At 38.2% G+C, this 17,611-nt stretch overlaps 1 protein-coding gene across 1 annotated transcript in view; it reads left to right on the top strand.

Annotated features, from left to right (window-relative positions):
- il1rapl1a (interleukin 1 receptor accessory protein-like 1a) overlaps positions 1–17,611 on the top strand; it is a 95,602-nt gene that overhangs the window by 33,445 nt on the left and 44,546 nt on the right. Inside the window, exon 3 of the mRNA XM_079821322.1 lies at positions 13,108–13,393. Coding sequence (XP_079677448.1) covers positions 13,108–13,393 — 286 coding nt within the window. The remainder of the gene's footprint in view (positions 1–13,107; positions 13,394–17,611) is intronic.

The following is a 17,611-nucleotide window of genomic DNA, read 5'->3' as shown; positions in this document are numbered from 1 at the left end:
AATGTTCTGGTCTCTAGATATGACTTAGCCTAGCAGATTCCTTTATTGTAAATCTGTTTTTATACATATATACATATGTATATGTATATATGTTTATTCCTAATCACAGTCGCTTAGAAAATGTATTAGGTAATAGCACACCTCTTCAATTATCTGCACAATTCATGCAAAACAGATGGTGCAGGATGAGTTACATGCCAAAGTTTAATAATTTGTTTAATAGTAATAGAGTTTAATAGTTTAGAACAGAGCCCTAATCCTAAGTATAAGCAATATTAATAGTGATTCAAGCTTAAGCCATTAAAAACTAGTCAGCATTATCAGTAATGGCAACATCCACATGTTTTTTTTTTTACTCCCTTCACATTTGTTGTCCTCTTCCCCCTTTAATCTTTCCTCACAGGTAAATGCAGTCATGCATTGTTGTGACCAGGGAATACCACTGTCATTTGGTTCTATATGCTCTTTCATTTGTGTGTGTGTGCATTATATTTCCCATGAGGACTGTAGAGGGGAGAGAAGGAGAGGGAGTTTCTTTGATCTTTAACAGGATTATTCATCCTCTTTCCCTTTTATTTATTTAATATCCTTCCTTTATGCGCAGAGCATCTGGGCAGCATTTAAAACATTAAACCACACGCATCTCACTAGAGGCCCATGTGCTTTGTTTGTGTCTTGTGCATTTGTGGTGTGTGTGGAGGCAGAATTCCTTGACCTGACAGTCCTGTAGCATGATCGATACTGCGTCGAATTACACACGAGTCTGCAAGCCACACATTTCCAAATCCTCCTCTTCCTTAAAACCTCTCGCTTGCCCTTTGGACATACATGCGCACACACACACACACACACACACACACACACACACACACACACACACACACACACACACACACACACACACGAACGTACATGCACAGGTCAGCCCTAGAACTGCAATTTTGAACTGATGAGATGTTTGCACAGTGCATGCTTTATGCCATCATGAATTAATTAATGGAAATGTCAGCAGTTCGGTTTTTTTTTTAAGGAAAGGGGAATCTTATAGATTCAATAAAAGTTAAGCGTTATTGACAGAATCTCTGAGATGCTGTTGGATACCACAGGAATTCATTTAGACTCGTCTCTTAGTTCCTAGAAAAAAGAAACATTGAGTAGTAATGCAGTTACAATGTAATTCTATGGAGAAGGATATTTTAGAAGGTAAAATACTGAATGCGAAGTGCTTACATGCATTTTCTTTACAATAATTTTGTTATTTGAGCTTTAAAAATGGTTTAAATCAGCCTTTTCACCCTGTTTTAGGAGATGAACTTCTGGTTATGTTCTGCTGATGTAAGGGCTGTGGGGGGATTTTTCTCTATATGCAAACAGTCTCTCTTGTATTGTTCGGTTGTATGTCAACATATTTAATATTTAATTATTGTGGCTATACTTAAACACTATATTTGAGCATTTTGTTCTGGTGAAGTGCCTTTTATTGTAGACTTCAGTTATAAGTGCGTTGTTTGCACATGTCCAATGCCCTATGGTTGAAAATGTCTGACAATAGCCCCTTTCACACAGTAACCCCAGTAAATTACCGTAAAATTTCCAAAATGTCTTTACTGGTATACACAAATATGGTGTTCACACAAGCAACGGCGTTCTGGCTTTTTACCATTTAAGAGAGAGACCATTCCCACATCGGCACCAAAATAGTCTTAAGGTTATTAATAAGCTGGTTTGTTCCAAAACAATAACAAAATTTGCATGTAGGAGATATAAGCATTTAAAACTTAGTCTGACATCATCGCAGACTTCAGCTTCTCATCACATCTTCTGTCTAATCAAATGCTCTCTAGAATCTGAAGCGCCCGCCCCCTACACTATAAATATACGCTGAAGCTGCGGCTGAAATCGGTCAGCTGTTCACACATTTACTATTTTCTACATGGTGAATGGCATATAGCCCACTATATATGCGACAGGAAACGATTCAGACGGTGTAAATATGCTTTCAGTTGAGGCGAATGCAGTCTGGTTTCACGTTACTTTCACGCGCATCGCCGCAGCGCACACACAGAGTCTAGACCAGAGCCGTTGACTAGAGACACGAGAACGCAGCGCAGATCATATGCGCGAGTCGGCGCAGACAACAAAACATATCGGACCCATTTAAATTCTGCACAGAATGCTATATTTCAAAGCGATATGGAGGAGATTATGTTGATAAACGGTTAGAGATTAGGAGGAAACTCTGGCTTTACCAAACAGAAAGGCTCTAGTCAAACTGTGGTATTAACGAAACGCTATTGACTGTTTCAAAAAAGGGGAGGAACTGCTAACAGCTGGAGCCGTTTCAGGGGAAATTACGTCAACACATTGAATAATGCTGCGCGTTTCAAGGCACTTCAGTTGGTCCTTTAACACAGACTGTCAGGACGAGCTTTCATGCGAAATGGAAATACAAAATTAATTTGTAACACTTACAGTCAAGGATATAACTGTAAAAGTTTTGGCGGAAGTTTTCCGTGGCCGGTGGGCATATGTGACTAATCGATAAGGACATTCATTGTTAATGATTTTCATTATCGATTTTATCTATTAGGTGTTGCAGCCTGCGAGACGCAACGCAATTGTCAGAGATGTCCATCTAGCGCATATTTACATAGAAAAACGATTAAAAAACAAGTAATTTACTGGTAATGTTACAACCTCTCATACTGGTAAATTGCCAGAATTGATTTACCTGTATTTTAAAAAAAAGTCCTGTTCACGCATGGGGCCGTATTTTAACGATCTGAGGGCAATCCACAAAAAAACGGTCAGCGCATGGTCCAAAAGGGTACTGCTGTTCGTCCCTGTGTGTGTAATAAGCAGAGTGTACTCGCGTTATGCACCCGCCTATAGGCGCATATTACTAACGCTCCCTTTAAATAACACAAAAAATACTGCACTATTGACTTTAGACCAGGTTTTTTGTTGGTCAATGGCGCAGTCGTTTTCAGTTGCCTCAAAATAGCAACACACCAACAAAACAGCTCGTTTTCAGACCAGCACGCCCATGGACGCACAGATGGGCGTGAGAGCATTTGCTATTTAAAGGGGTGGTTGCATGCGATTTCACTTTTTAAACTTTAGTTAGTGTGTAATGTTGCTGCTGGAGCATAAACAGTATCTGCAAAGTTACAGCGCTGAAAGTTCAATGCAAACGGAGATATTGTCTTTTAAAGTTATGACAGTTTATTGCCTACAAAAACGGCCGGTTTGGACTACAACAAGCTTCTTCCCGGGTTGGTGACATCATAAACCCTTGCTATTAACATAAACACTGCCCCCACGAACACGCAACAAAGTGGGCGAGGCCACGTCGCAGTCATTACGAAAGAGAGAGAGCTCTTGCAGAACTACAAACTACATTTGGCCATCTAACCAATCTAAGACCATTGCGTTTTTTAGAGGGATGGGCTTCATAGAAGCAGGAAGCAAACGAGCCGTTCAAAGGACAGTGGAGACAGCGGTGTGGAATAAAGGTAAAATATAAGAAAAATACGGCGTTTTAAAATAAAAGAAGTATTAAGACATGTTATACTGCGCCCCATAAACACAACCAAGCCTAGAAAAAACCACGGAACCACCCCTTTAAATAACGTGGCGCTGGACGTGAAAATGATAATTGCGTCAGGCTGAAATAGCAAAGAAAACACTTGAGTTGCGCTGGCGCTGCATTGCACTGGGTGTATGATAGGGCCAGTAATTACCAGTAAAGACTATATGTGTGAAAGGGGCTAATGTGTAAGTGTTCAAGGGTCTTCTGCAGAGCGAGGTGATTGTTGTTGGTGTGTATGCATAGAGAGGTTATTGTTGGTGTGTGTGTCGAGGCGTTGGATCATGTTGGATTAGCAGTAATCTTGGCCAGTGACACTCCCCAGTGGTCGGATCGCTAAACACGCAGCCTCTCAGTCTTTCTGCTGTACACATCTCACACAGAAAGAAGCCAGACAACCTTTTTCCGGAAGCTACAAGCTTTAAACTCATTGAGGTTTGGGTGATTGACTCACATTTGCGTGCACACAGACATGGGATTGCTCAAGACAGTTGGCGTCTTAAACTGTCAAGTGATCGTTAGTACCTTACTTAGGGGACACACACAAACAAACAAAAACCTCTTAGAGTAAGCACACAGTGAGAGAACACTAATCTCTTTGTATTAAATTTCATTTTAATACACAAAGCGTTTTAATGTTTAAATTCCTCTTCACAAATGGCTCATTTTTACTAATGGCCCTCCAGAAGAGCAAAAACTCAACTGGACTAAAAATCTAATATCTGTCTCAAGGCCAGAGCCGTGATTCAACCTCCCTAAAATGTTTTCACGGTTTCAAAGCAGCCCTTAACTTATACTGCCATTAAAGACTCCATGAAATGGTTTAAGAAACACAATTTTCTTTCTTGTTTTGACATATTTCCTATTGAAACGGGTAGCTGAGGCAGAACAAATCGAAAGGCTTATACTTTTCCAAATAGCCAACTGCTTTTAAGTAGTATATCACAGCGTAGTAAAACCATGATTTACTACTCACTGCAGCTAGTTGATGACGGGTGGTATTAGAGAAAGGAGACATCAATCTACAGAGCATTTCATTGTATAAACAATTTTAAACACCCCTGCAAACAACAGAATTTAGTCAATAATATTATTAATGACTAAATTATATTTGTAATATATACAAACATACATATACATACACACATACACACACACACACACACACACACACACACACACACACACACACACACACACACACACACACACACACACACACACACACACACACACACACACACATACACATATTGGCCCTCTCACCCCCTTCCCTCGTTGGGAAAAAAGTGAACTAAGCCTAAAATTAACCTAACTTCTTCTATAGCACTTCATAAGTTACCTTTGACAAGAAATGCAACAAGCAATCACAGTGAGTTTGAGAATCATTACCAAAATAAAACAAAATGTCCTCAAATTCTTTTAAAAGCTTTGGATTTCTGCACTAAATTAAGCACTGGGGTTGGTCTTCCTTTGCCGATTCACTACAGCTTTTATTTAAAAGTTAATCTTGAAAATGGTTATCAAATTAGCAACAATGTCCTCCTCACCAACAGTACTTGCATTTTCCATAGCGAATAGCGATCGCTAGTTTATCAGGTTTTTTTGTTGTTGTTGTTGTTGTTGTTGTTGGTGTTTTTTTTTTGTTATTGTTTTTGTGATTATGTTCCCCACAGTGGGCAGAACGTGTCATAAACTTAGTGATAACAAGACCCACCTATTTAGAGGGACGATATGATTGGTCCATTTTCCTGTCGTTTTAAAGGTCCTGTTTTTCGTGGTTTTTTTTGAAGCTTTGATTGTGTTTACAGTGTGCAATATAACATATGTTCATGTTTCGCGTGTAAGAAAACACAGTATTTTTCACACAATTTACTTATCTGTATACCGCTGTTTTCACTGTCCTAAAAACGGCCTGAGAATTTCCTTATTCTATGAAATCCCTCCTTCAGAAACACGTAACGAGTTCTGATTGTGCCAGCGGTTCCCGTGTTGTGATTCGACAGCAGCTTAGCGCACGTTGCCCGGAAAGGTCACGCCTCTTACCATAACGGAGATGCATGCGCTCAATGATCTCTAAGTACAGCGTCCCTGGGAAAGCCAAACAAAGGTGATTTGACTCCGGGATAAACAGCGTCTCGACAACATGGCGACAAACAAACTATACAAACGCAAGACTTCCTCTTCTCCACGCGGGAGCAACAAGACCAAGCCCCCTTTTTCGTGTATTCTTGTGGGCGGAGGTTAGTCAACAAACTGTTCTACTGACGTAATTAAAGCAGGATGTACAGGGATGTAGTCCAAACCGGCCGTTCGCTGTAGGCTTTGAAAGGGAACTTCTGTTAAATAAAATATCTCGCTTGGCATTGAACTTTGAGCTTTATAATTTTACAGGTATTATTTATGCTCTAACAGCAACATGACACACTAACTAAAGTTTGAAAAATGAAATCACGAAGAAAAGGGCCTTTAAATGAATCTCTTATTGACTTGCTATTGCTTGGCCCTCTGTAATTTCATAGCTGGACCACCAATCACAAAACTGAAAGCGTTAGGCAGAAAAATTCTAATATGGAGAAATGGGCATCTACACAACACAACACAAACTGAATATGCAGATTTTAAGGTTTTTGTAATACAGTTTGTTGTTATGGGAAGAAGGAGGCGGGAACCGGTGAACGTTTAACAGACTTTAATAAATAATAAACACAAAATGAAAGTAAAAGCGGCAGCCCCTCACGGACGACTGCCGCGCACACATATAACCAAGCGTAAATAAAACACAACGTAAATCCAGGCCGGGTCCTCTCTCGTCCTTCAGTGTTGTTGCTTGTCCTTATATGCCTCCGGGCTCCCTCATGAGAGGACTCGCTCGCTCCTCCCACGTCCCTCGCTTGATAACCTCGCCACAGTTTTATTTCCTCAAAAAGTTTTAGATGTTTATTGTCAATTTATGAATAACATTAGAACTGATTATTTAAAAGAGTGACCTGATTGTTCCCTTCTGATGGGTACACTGTGGTCATAAAGGGATGGACATGGTCAGCAACAGTATAGGCTGTGACATTTAAATGATTCTCAATTGGTACCCCCCCCCCCCCCCATACCATTACACCACCACCAGCAGCCTAAACCGTAGATAAAAGGCAGGATAGAGACATGCTTTCATTTTGTTTACTCTAAATTCTGACCCTACCACCTGAATGTCACAGCAGAAACTGAGACTAGGCAACATTTTTCCAATCTTATATTGGCCAATTTTGGTGAGCCTTTGTGAATTGTAGCCTCAGTTCCCAGTTCTTAGCTGACAAGAGTGGCACCCAGTGTGGTCTTCTGCTGCTGTAGCCTATTTGCTTCAAGGTTCGATGTGTTATGTATTCAGTTGTGACGAGTGGTTATTTGAGTTGCTGTAGCCCATATCAGCTCAAACCAGTCTGGCCATTCTCCTCTGACCTCTGGCACCAACAAGGCATTTTCACCCACAGAACTGCCACTCACTGGATATTTTCTCATTCTCTGCAAACCCTAGAGATGGTTGTACGTGAAAATCCCAGTAGATCAGCAGCTTCTGGAATACTCAGACCAGCCCGTCTGGCACAAACAACCATGCCACGTTCGAAGTCACTTAAATCACATTTCTTCCCCATTCTGATGCCGAGTTTGAACTTGTCTTGACCATGACTACATGCCTAAATGCATTGAGTTACTGCCATGTGATTGGCTGATTCGATTTTTGCGTTAATGCACAGTAAAACAAGTGTACCTAATAAAGTGGCCAGTGAATGAATACTGTATATATAACTGTAACTGTACATACTGAAATAACATTTCAAAAGATCAGATGTGTATTACAAATGGTTCTCGTATATGAAAGTCCAGATCAAAAATAATGTTTTTTTTTTTGTTTACTCCAATCATCAAAAAAAACTGATCTGTGTCACACGTGAGAAGAAAAATCGTATTTGTGCCACATTCAGCCGCAATGTGAACGCAGCCCTGTCACACGGAGCTTGCAAGAGATGAAAGTGCACTGCTACAGAGACCTGAGATAGGATTGTGTGAGTGTGCGTGGAGGGATTCAGATGTAATTTGCATGAAATGCATCCAAAATCTTAATGATTTGCAAGCTGGTTGTTTTATCTTACACAATGGGAAGGAAGGGGAGTGGATCGAGAGAGAAAGAGAGGGAGTGTTCAATCAACTTCTCATTCGTTTTCTCAACCTCCTGTTTTTCTCTGACTATTTTAGTGCAGTAGGTTGCGCAGGATTGAGAACATGTGAATGTTTTATAGGCTTACATAAGGGACCTCACCCCAGAGACAACCGACCTCGTTATCGTTCATTTAGCAGTGAAAAACAAGATAGATAGATGGGGTGGGGGTAGATGAGAGGATGAAAAGAGAATGGGGAATGCAGAGAGAGAGGGGAGCAAGAAGCATGTACATGCAGAGGAACCAAACATGATGGGATACATTTGTGAAGTGAATGTAGGAGAAAGAGGCATTGGGGGAAAGAACCAGGTTTCAGGTGTGCGAGTGATATGAGCGTTCAGAGAGAGAGAAAAGGGTGGAAGGGAGAAAATAATGCAGTTGATTCCAGTTTGATTCCATTTCGTTTCTTTTATCTGTTACCCAGAATGCCTCAGGGAAGCTTGGCTTGTTAGCATCGCTTGGGCAAAGAAATATCTTTGCTGGATGAAACATCTCTCTTTCTCATTGCTTCTCTTGCTTCCCCCCTTTGCTTGCATAAAAAGGTCAGAGTTTCTTACAGCGGTGGGGAGCCGTTTAAAGCACACCTGATATTAGAGTGGAAGCTTGTCTCTACATATCTCAGCCCTCATACATCTGGAAATCGTTGCGTAATGTGCAGCCGACCGAAGCTAACTGTGTTTTTGCATGTGTGCATTTGAGAGGCACAGGCCCGTAGTGTATGGGTACGTACCCCGTAGTTTATTGGGTCAGTGCGTTCAGGTTTAATATGACTATGTAATTGCCTCATCTCTCTTTGACTGTGTTATTAGCGTGATGTGTCAAAGCCCCTAAGATTTAACCCTCATGTTCTGTTTGGGGTCTCAGAGACCTCAAGGCCATAAAAAAAATATACAATAATATTTTAATAGCTTGAAAAATACACTTTAATTAAACATAAAATAAAAATTGACCCTGTCTACCCTGTCTTTTTTTTAATGCAAGTTCCTAGTCTTATTGTGAACAATTCATCAGTGCGCATCATTCCCAAGAATTTTTTTTCTTCTCATTTTTCTTCTCACTTCACTTATGCCATGTGAGCCAATGGATATTGTTAACCAATAGTAACATTGTCACGCTTCAGGTCTGATGAAGATGGTAAGATTTACAAAAGTAATTAGATATTTATTAAACAAAAGTCCGGTAGCATCCAAACAAAACAAGTGCATCAAACAACATAACACGAACAATACTGGACAAGGACTGAATCAAAACTGAGGGACTTAAATACATAGAGATAATGAACTAAATGAAGACAGTTGTGCTCGCTAAATTAATCTCCACGACAACAGCCCATGAAAATGAAACTAACTGAAAATAACTGTTACACACATTTAGCAAACATGTAATGCCCACTTTTCATGGCCCACTAACTAACAAACTAAATAAATACATTAAAAAAATTACTTCAGCCGTCAGTGTCACAAATCATTCTAATATGATGATTTGGTGCTCAAGTAACAATTCTAATCATTATTATCAATGCTGAAAATTGGCTTTTTTGGTAACACTATGATAAGTATACAGTCATAAAGTACTTACAAATCATTTGCATCATTTTCTTATCCTAAACTTTATAATTTTTGCTCGATTTTTTGAGGAATCGAAAGTTCCAAAGAACAGCATTTATTTGAAATAGAAATCTTTTGTAACATTATACATGTCTTTGTCACTCTTGATTAAGTTAAGGATTCCTTGCTAAATAAATAAATAAATAAATATTTAAATCATATCCCCAAACTATATATGCAATATATAGTTTTATAATACTGTTGTTTGGTGTATATACAGTATGTAGCTTATCTTTAGGATGTCAGAGATGTATAAAATAGGAATACATTAATTATTTTAAATTAATTAGCAAATTGCAAATTGAAACAATGTTACTAAAATGGATAGGCCATATTTAAAATAAAAAAATAAATAAAGTACCTGTCTACTTTGTGGTAAAACAGAGAGATAAAGCTTCAGTAATATATTTCTGTTGGGATTTGATTTAAAGGGATTGTTCACCCAAATATTCTGTCATCACTTACTCACCTATGTTCAAAACCTGTAAGAATGTATTTCTTCTGCTGAACACAAAAGATGATATTGTGAAGAACATGGGTAATCAAACATTTGATGAGCCCCATTGACTTCCATATAATTTTTTTCCCATACTATGGAAGTTAATCGGGGCCCTGTGCCTGTTTGGATACCCATGTTCTTCAAAATATCATCTTTTATGTTCAGCAGAAGGTTTGGAACAACTTTAGGGTGAGTAAATTATGAGAGAATTTATATTTTTGGCTGAACAATTCCTTTAAGATCAAATGAACAGAATTTTAGAATCAGATCAGATTTAAAGAATTTCAAGTAAAATAATATGTTAATATCAAAATTTCTATTACTATTTCCCCAAACATAAAAAGGTAAAGTTGATATCAGTAGAACATGAAAATAAAATGAAACAGCTGGACTTCAGTACCATGGACAGTGGCTGAGCTGGAGAAAAGGGACTAATGGAGAGCAGGGTATGATGACACCTGAAGAGGTTAACCGAGTTTAGTAGAGTCATATCAGACAGTACAGTTACAGCATACTGATGCAAGACAGATGTAAGACAAATCAGGGAGAGATGGAGAAAGAAGGAGAGTGGTGTGGGAGAGAAGGGTGATGTAATTGTCATGTTAAATGTAATTGATTTGGCAAAATGCGCATGTCATCAAATAATTTTTATTCGCTATCGTATTTATTTAACAGATTCAGCAAACTGCCATCTATTGCCTCTGCATTTTTGTAATTGACAAGCACCCAAGTTCGGCATGAAGGAAAACGTCTTGAGGGGTGCATATTGTACACGAGCAGTGTGTCACAAAGCATTTCCGCACAGTTTATGCTGTTTATTTTCATACCTCTCAGCATCGGCGGAAAGCGAAATAATGAGTGGATCTTCTGTCCTCCGCATCGGGAGGAAATGTTCTGTAATGGGTTTCACTTAATTTGAACACAATTGGGAAGTTATTACAGAGACAGATTTAGCCATTTGTGAATTTGGTCAAGGGCAATGCAGTCAAGCAGGAACACAGAGGACTTTGCTCAATGACAAGAGCTTTTCTTTTCTGGAAAAGAATAATAATTTAGGGGATGTACGGCTGTATAATACGCCTTTGTGTTTTGCTCTCACAACAATTAAAAGAAAATTTGTGTGTGTGAAAAGCCTGTTGATGTTTGCCTTTTGTTAGTTGATTCTCATGAACACTCAAGAAATCCTGGATAAATTTCACCACATGGTCAAAAGTTAAAAAAGAAAAGAAAATCAAAATATAGCCTTTTTGCATTGTGAGCATTTTCAAGACAATTAAACACCTTTAGCCTGATGCTAAATCTTTTGAATTGTGAAGTATATTACAATATACAATAAAAATACACTAGTATTTTATATCACTGAATTTTGTAGCCTGATGTCATCATACTCAGATTCTAGTCAGAATATGAGTCTGATACTGCTCCATTGGGCTGTGATTATGGGGCATGTTTCAACCGAACCAGGAGAGACCTCAATTGGATAGACCTACAACCAATCAGAGCAGCGGAGTAAGTGACGTATGTTGAGAAACGCATAGTTCTCAACAGAACTCAACCATAGACCGTACGTACGCTGGAAGAAGTAGAAGAGGAAGATGAGTGTAAATGATCTTTGCCGGTGCTGTAAAAAGAATTTAAGGATACACGGAATACTTGCCAACACGATCATCATTTTTGAGAGAAATAGTAAAGCTGAATGACCTGACCATGTTTTGCTTAAGTGTTTTTCTTTAATTGCTAATGCGACCTTTTACACCACAGACTGACTGAACAAAATGAAGCGTTGCTTGGTAATTGGTTGACTTAAATTGGTATACTTACTTACATTTAATTGTGTACTTACATTTAACAGCTGACTGGTTGATTGTAATCCATTACATACCTTTTTATCAAAGTTATCTGACATTATTAAGATGAATTTGTTCTGACACAGTTTAACTGTTCTTGTCATATCTTATTACCATTTTTTAAACTATAGCGAATAAACTGTGATAATGTGAGAAATGTTTGAAGGTTTAAATTCTGGGTTGACTATGTATCTCATGAGGTACAGTTATATCTAAATTAATTTAGATTTTCTTTTGTGTTAAAGAAGGCATTTCATATTTTTTTGATTTTTGATTCAATCTTACTGTTCGAAGGGTCTGGTCAAATACAAATGGCACTTTAAGGCAAGATAAGTTCCTTTTTTACAGTTTACTGATTTTCCTGCATGTTTTTTACTGTTCAATTATTAATCAATCTCAACATCAATATACCGCTTGAAAGATTTAATACTCGTATGCCCAATACATAAAAAGTGTATTGCTTTTGAATGGCTATAGCAGTAGCATTTGTCACAATTTGGCCTTGTTATTTTTGGTTTTGTACTTGGGGGAAAAAAATCAGAAAGAGACACATCAATCATCAAGGCCACCAGTTTCATCTCAAATGATGTAATGGACATAAATAAAATGTTGGTCTTGTTAGGGGTGCTTTGAAAATCACATTATGTAAAATGTGGGGCCTATTTAGGTTTTCTTTTTTTATATCTTGGATATAAACGCTACAGTAGATTATTTGACTGTCCTATCAGATTTTAATAGCTCTATATTCTTCATCTCCAGAGTTTCAAAAAGCAATTAACTGCTTTTATTATAAGCTCATGCCATCTCCTGTGTACACACACACATGCGCCCAGCAATCCCTCAACACACACACACATACTTGCATATGCAAACATTATAAAACGCAGCAGTTAATTACAACAATGAAACATAATTAGTTAGTGTATAATTACTTGCACGGGTTAACTTCTCTATAGCAACCAGGCTTTAAAATGAAATCTGACTCATATTGACTTTAACATCTCAATGATTATAAGATTTTCTGTCAAAAAATCTGCATTTCAATAGCTCAAAGATGTGACTTTTATCACAGTTGCATAAGTGTGTGTTCGTATCTAAAGCTTTATCTGGGAAATGTAATGAGTTTTATTTAACCTACAGTGTTTATGGATTAAATAATTGAGCTCAATGAATTATAATGTAACTTAAAGAGATATTTCACCTTATGAAGATAATTCTGTCATGATTTACCTACATTGCATGTCTTATGTTTTGCTGGATAGCCAGTGACATCAAATGGTGTTTAATAAAGAAACGTTGCAAAATTCTAAAGGTGCGGAGACTTAAATATTTCTGTCCTCTTGTCTTTCTGCAGTGGACGGCTGCACTGATTGGTCCGTGGACTATCTGAAGTACCGGGTGTTGCATAGAGAGCCGGTGCGGATAAAGTGTGCTCTGTTTTATGGTTATATCAGAGCCAACTACACCCAGGCACAGAGCATTGGACTTAGTCTGATGTGGTACCGGAGTTCTGGGTTGGGACATGGTGATTTTGAGGAGCCCATCTCCTTTGACGGGGTACGCATGAGCAAAGAGGAAGACGCCATCTGGTTTCGGCCAGCTGAGCTGCAGGACGCCGGTCTCTACTCCTGCGTTCTGAGGTGAGAGAGTGAGACGTGCGCACATGTGTATGCGTGAACACTCATACGCTTAAATATGCAAATCCACAGGGATACACACGCACACACTCTGCCTTTCGGACATTAGCCGGTTTGGGGAACATGCTTAACTTCCTCCTTTGATGTTTTTTGATTGTCTCTCAAAGCCTTCAAGAAAAGTGTCATGCTGAGAAAATTAGCGTGTGTGTGTATTAGTGTCTGTATGTATTGTGTGTGTGTGTGTGGGTGTGTGTAAGGGTTGTGTGTCTGTATTTGAATCTTCTCAGAGAGAGTTAAACTGGAAGTGAAATAAGTGAGCGATGGCAGAGGACAGTGAGACGTTCTGTCATCCATCAATCAAACACTGACACTCCAGCACTTTCCCATAATGCCGCAGGCCACTGTCACACATATTAAACAGCCAGGCAACTCTCCAGGGTCCTCATTTGCTCAGGTTCCAACCGACTTGAGGTCAAAGCACATAATCTACTCATCATATTCACTTTTGCATCACAGACTGTCACTCTCATTGTGTATGTGTGAGTGTACAGTAAACAAACTGTACAGTAATCTTTTTTTTACATGCTTTACACAAAATATACTTGGTTAAACTGAGACCTGATAGATACACCTGTTCCCAATGTGAAGGTGGTTTCAAAAGATAATTTCTAATGCAGCATCAAATGTAATGTCCTTTGCAAAGAAGACAATCCCAGAATGCAGTGAAAATAATCATCCATGATGGCAGACGAGTTGTGAGACATTTTAAAGGGATAGTTCTCCTGAACCTGTACGACTTTCTTTTTTCTTTTTGTGGAACACAAAAGAAGTAGTTGTGAAGAACATTGGAGTCCAAACAACATTGATGTTCATTGACTTTCATTTTATGGACAACAAAACACTTTTCTCAAAATATTCGTCATACAGATTGAGGGGCCGTTTACACAACACCGTTTTCAACTCAAAAACTGAAACCTTTTTATGCGTTTTGGCTGTTCATTTACTTAACAACAGTGTTTTGGGGAACTTTTTTAAATGAGATTCAAAGTGTACGTTTTTGAAAACAATTCTGTATCGTAAGCACAAATTAGTGAAAACGGTGATCTCATGCACATGCGTATTATGTGTTCAGTGCATAGGTGCATAGTATTTCTTTACAAAGTGACCTCACACACAACTGGCCTGACATGGATTTAAGTGAACTATCCCTTTAAAGAAATATACAGTATGTACATTGCATTCAATTCTTAAAGGTATAGACCCTTTTCACAGACTGTGATGATGCGTTTTAACGATCATCAATATCGTAAATCTTGCAAAGTTTGTTGTATTTTCTTCTCTTTTTTTATGTAAGTGCATTTAAAACATTAATAATTTTTAATTATATAATTATATTACATCAAATTACAAAAAACAAGGTAAAAATGACATATTTCTCTCTTTTCACTGCCATTATCAATCTCACTCTATTTTTTCCTCTTTTTGAAAGTAGTGAAATCACTATTGTGGAGTTTTGCTATTTGAGCAAATGTGGACACAAACAATATATTTAATGTACTCTCATTCACGGCTATAAAAGTTAACCCAACTATGACGACTTCCGCTTCTGAGAAACCCAGAAATGTGAAAAAGGTCTATTGGTAAAAAAAAAATTCCAATCTAATTTAAAATACCTTTTTTCTTTTTGTATGCTTTATACAGCAAGAACGATAACAATAACTATATTAGTGTCCATAATATAGACAATAATGCTCTGTTCATAAAGTGCTCGCTGCAGTTATGTTGTCTGCCACTTTGAAAGTCAGATGGATTCTGTTGGGCTGTTTTAATCATTCATCAGCAAGAAAAATCTTTCTGAAAGTTATTCCAACAATAGTGTTCCTTGCTGTGGTGTGGATTCCCCTATTTTCACAGTATTAGAACAAGCATTTAAACTTTATAGGTGGTCATTGATATAGTTATCGTCCTTGGTGTTAACAGCCCTGAAAGGTCCCATGACATGAAATTATCATTTTATGAGGTTTTTTAACATTAATATGAGCTCCCCTAGCCTGTATATGGTCCCCAAGTGGCTAGAAATGTTGATAGGTGTAAACCGAGTTCTGGGTGTCCTGCTCTGACTTTGATAAAATGTGAGCTTAGACGAGCCGATCTGGAATCTTCCCTGTATGCCGTCATACGGGGAACGGTTACCTCCCCTTCCTCTGCTTTGCCCGCCCAGAGAATTTGGAGAGAATGGATTCCGTTTATCAGCACAGGCTTTCCAAACAGACTTTTACGATATGGATTCGACAGCACCGCCACAAACAGTGAGTAACAGTGTTCATTAATGCCTGATCTGTGATCAGTGATTTCAGATGTGTAGCTAATCATTCAAGTTCACGCAGACTTTCTCTCTAAATCGTTAATACTGTCAGTCCCGCCGATGGCCGTCTTGATGCCCTAAGCGTAATGCATCAGTGAATCAAGCCAGTGACTAAAACGATAAACTTCACATCGTTTCTGTTAGTAGCATGAAACAAATCTGTTATTTCAATTTTGATTAGAAGCTAGATTAGCGATCAAAGAACACTCTCTTTATAATGTTCGGTGTTGTCAATCACACATCGCGAGTGTATCTGCACACTTACCCAAACTGCCGTTCTAATGAATGACGATGCTATGCTGCACAAAGCTCTTACTGTATTCATGTCGATGTCGTGTTTGCTGTTAGTTGTGGTGAAAGCATTTTGTGAGAGAAATAGCACTGCAATGACGAGATCACTGCATTCACGCGATCAACAGACTGCATGTGTACTCAATGCTCATCACTGCAGCTTTTCATGTGATGGGAAAAGATCTAAAAATAATGCTATAATCAATACTTTCACGATTTGTTCATCTCGACAGCTGGGATGGTAAAAACTCGTAGTAAAAGTATTTCGAGAGGGGTTCCACATGTTACAAAATTCGTAGAATAAGGAGGAAGAAGACAGGGTTGGCGTGACTGGGACTCGTGTTTATTCAGAACTCTCAGATACAAACAAAATAAACTCGCGCTCTCAACAACTCAGTACAATATAACTTTCTCAGCTATCTTTCTCCAGCTCTAAGGTCTCTCTGGTCCACATGCAGTCCATCTCTCTCTCTGGCAGCGCTTGCAGATCTCGCTAAACCACGCCCCCTCCGCCACATAATCTAATACTCATTTCAAATGCAAAGATGTCAGCCAATCACAACAGTGGGCGTTTTCACTGAAGTCTCACATCAGACACGCCCCTTGAAACAGAACATAGTATATATATATATATATATATATATATATATATATATATATATATATATATATATATATATATATATATATATATATATATATATATATACATATACATATCAGTATAGAAAAAATGCTTTTTATTTCCATGTTATGACATTTTTTGATGTAAAAACCATACTAACAATATAAGTACACCTCAGGAAACAAAATAATACAAAAAAATCCATGCCATGGGACCTTTAAGAGTATTGCATGTTAGCTTATGCTGTAATGTTGAATCTCAAAATTTCTTCTTACTGCCTTTTCACATCAGTAATGAAATTTGGATGATTTATAGGATGGTTTATGATTTATGGATGATGTTAGTCTGTGTGATTTTGTCAGTGTGCACAGCTACTTTTGAATGGGTGGCAATTGAGGGGGGGGAAAAACTAACGTTTTTGTCAGCACATTAAGATTACAGCATTTATCAGCAGTGAATAACAGCCTAAATTAACTAGCCAAACATGGATCCCCTGGAAACCAATGAATTACCACTAGTTGTCACTTATGAGATTCCAGTCCAGTTAGGATACTGCCTAAGAAGGAGGCTGCCTGTGTAGGCAGTAAACAGGCAGCTCGCTAGGTTTAGGACAGAGCTATAGAGCTTTGTTTATAAGAACCCAGTTAGCAACAGGAAATAGAGTTGTTGTTGTTGTTATTGTGTTTCCTCTGAGACTGTCTTTGAGCTGATTAAACCATAAACAATAGTTTTCAGCAACACACCGATAGGAGACAGATATTTTAGTATTCTTTTTAGGTTTATAGGGCGATAAAAAGAGACTCTGTTGACATATGCGGGTATCTGAGAATAGTGAGCGTGTAAAAATGTGTCTTTTCTATATAGTTAATAGGGCAGAGAGAGAGAGAGAGAGAGCTTATAGGTATTTTTTGGGGTAAATTTGTTTATGCATTTTATGAAA

The sequence above is a fragment of the Gobio gobio genome, assembly GCF_949357685.1.
Source record: "Gobio gobio genome assembly, chromosome: 7".
Classification (NCBI taxonomy): domain Eukaryota; kingdom Metazoa; phylum Chordata; class Actinopteri; order Cypriniformes; family Gobionidae; genus Gobio; species Gobio gobio.
This window is presented reverse-complemented; position numbering and strand designations above follow the sequence as displayed.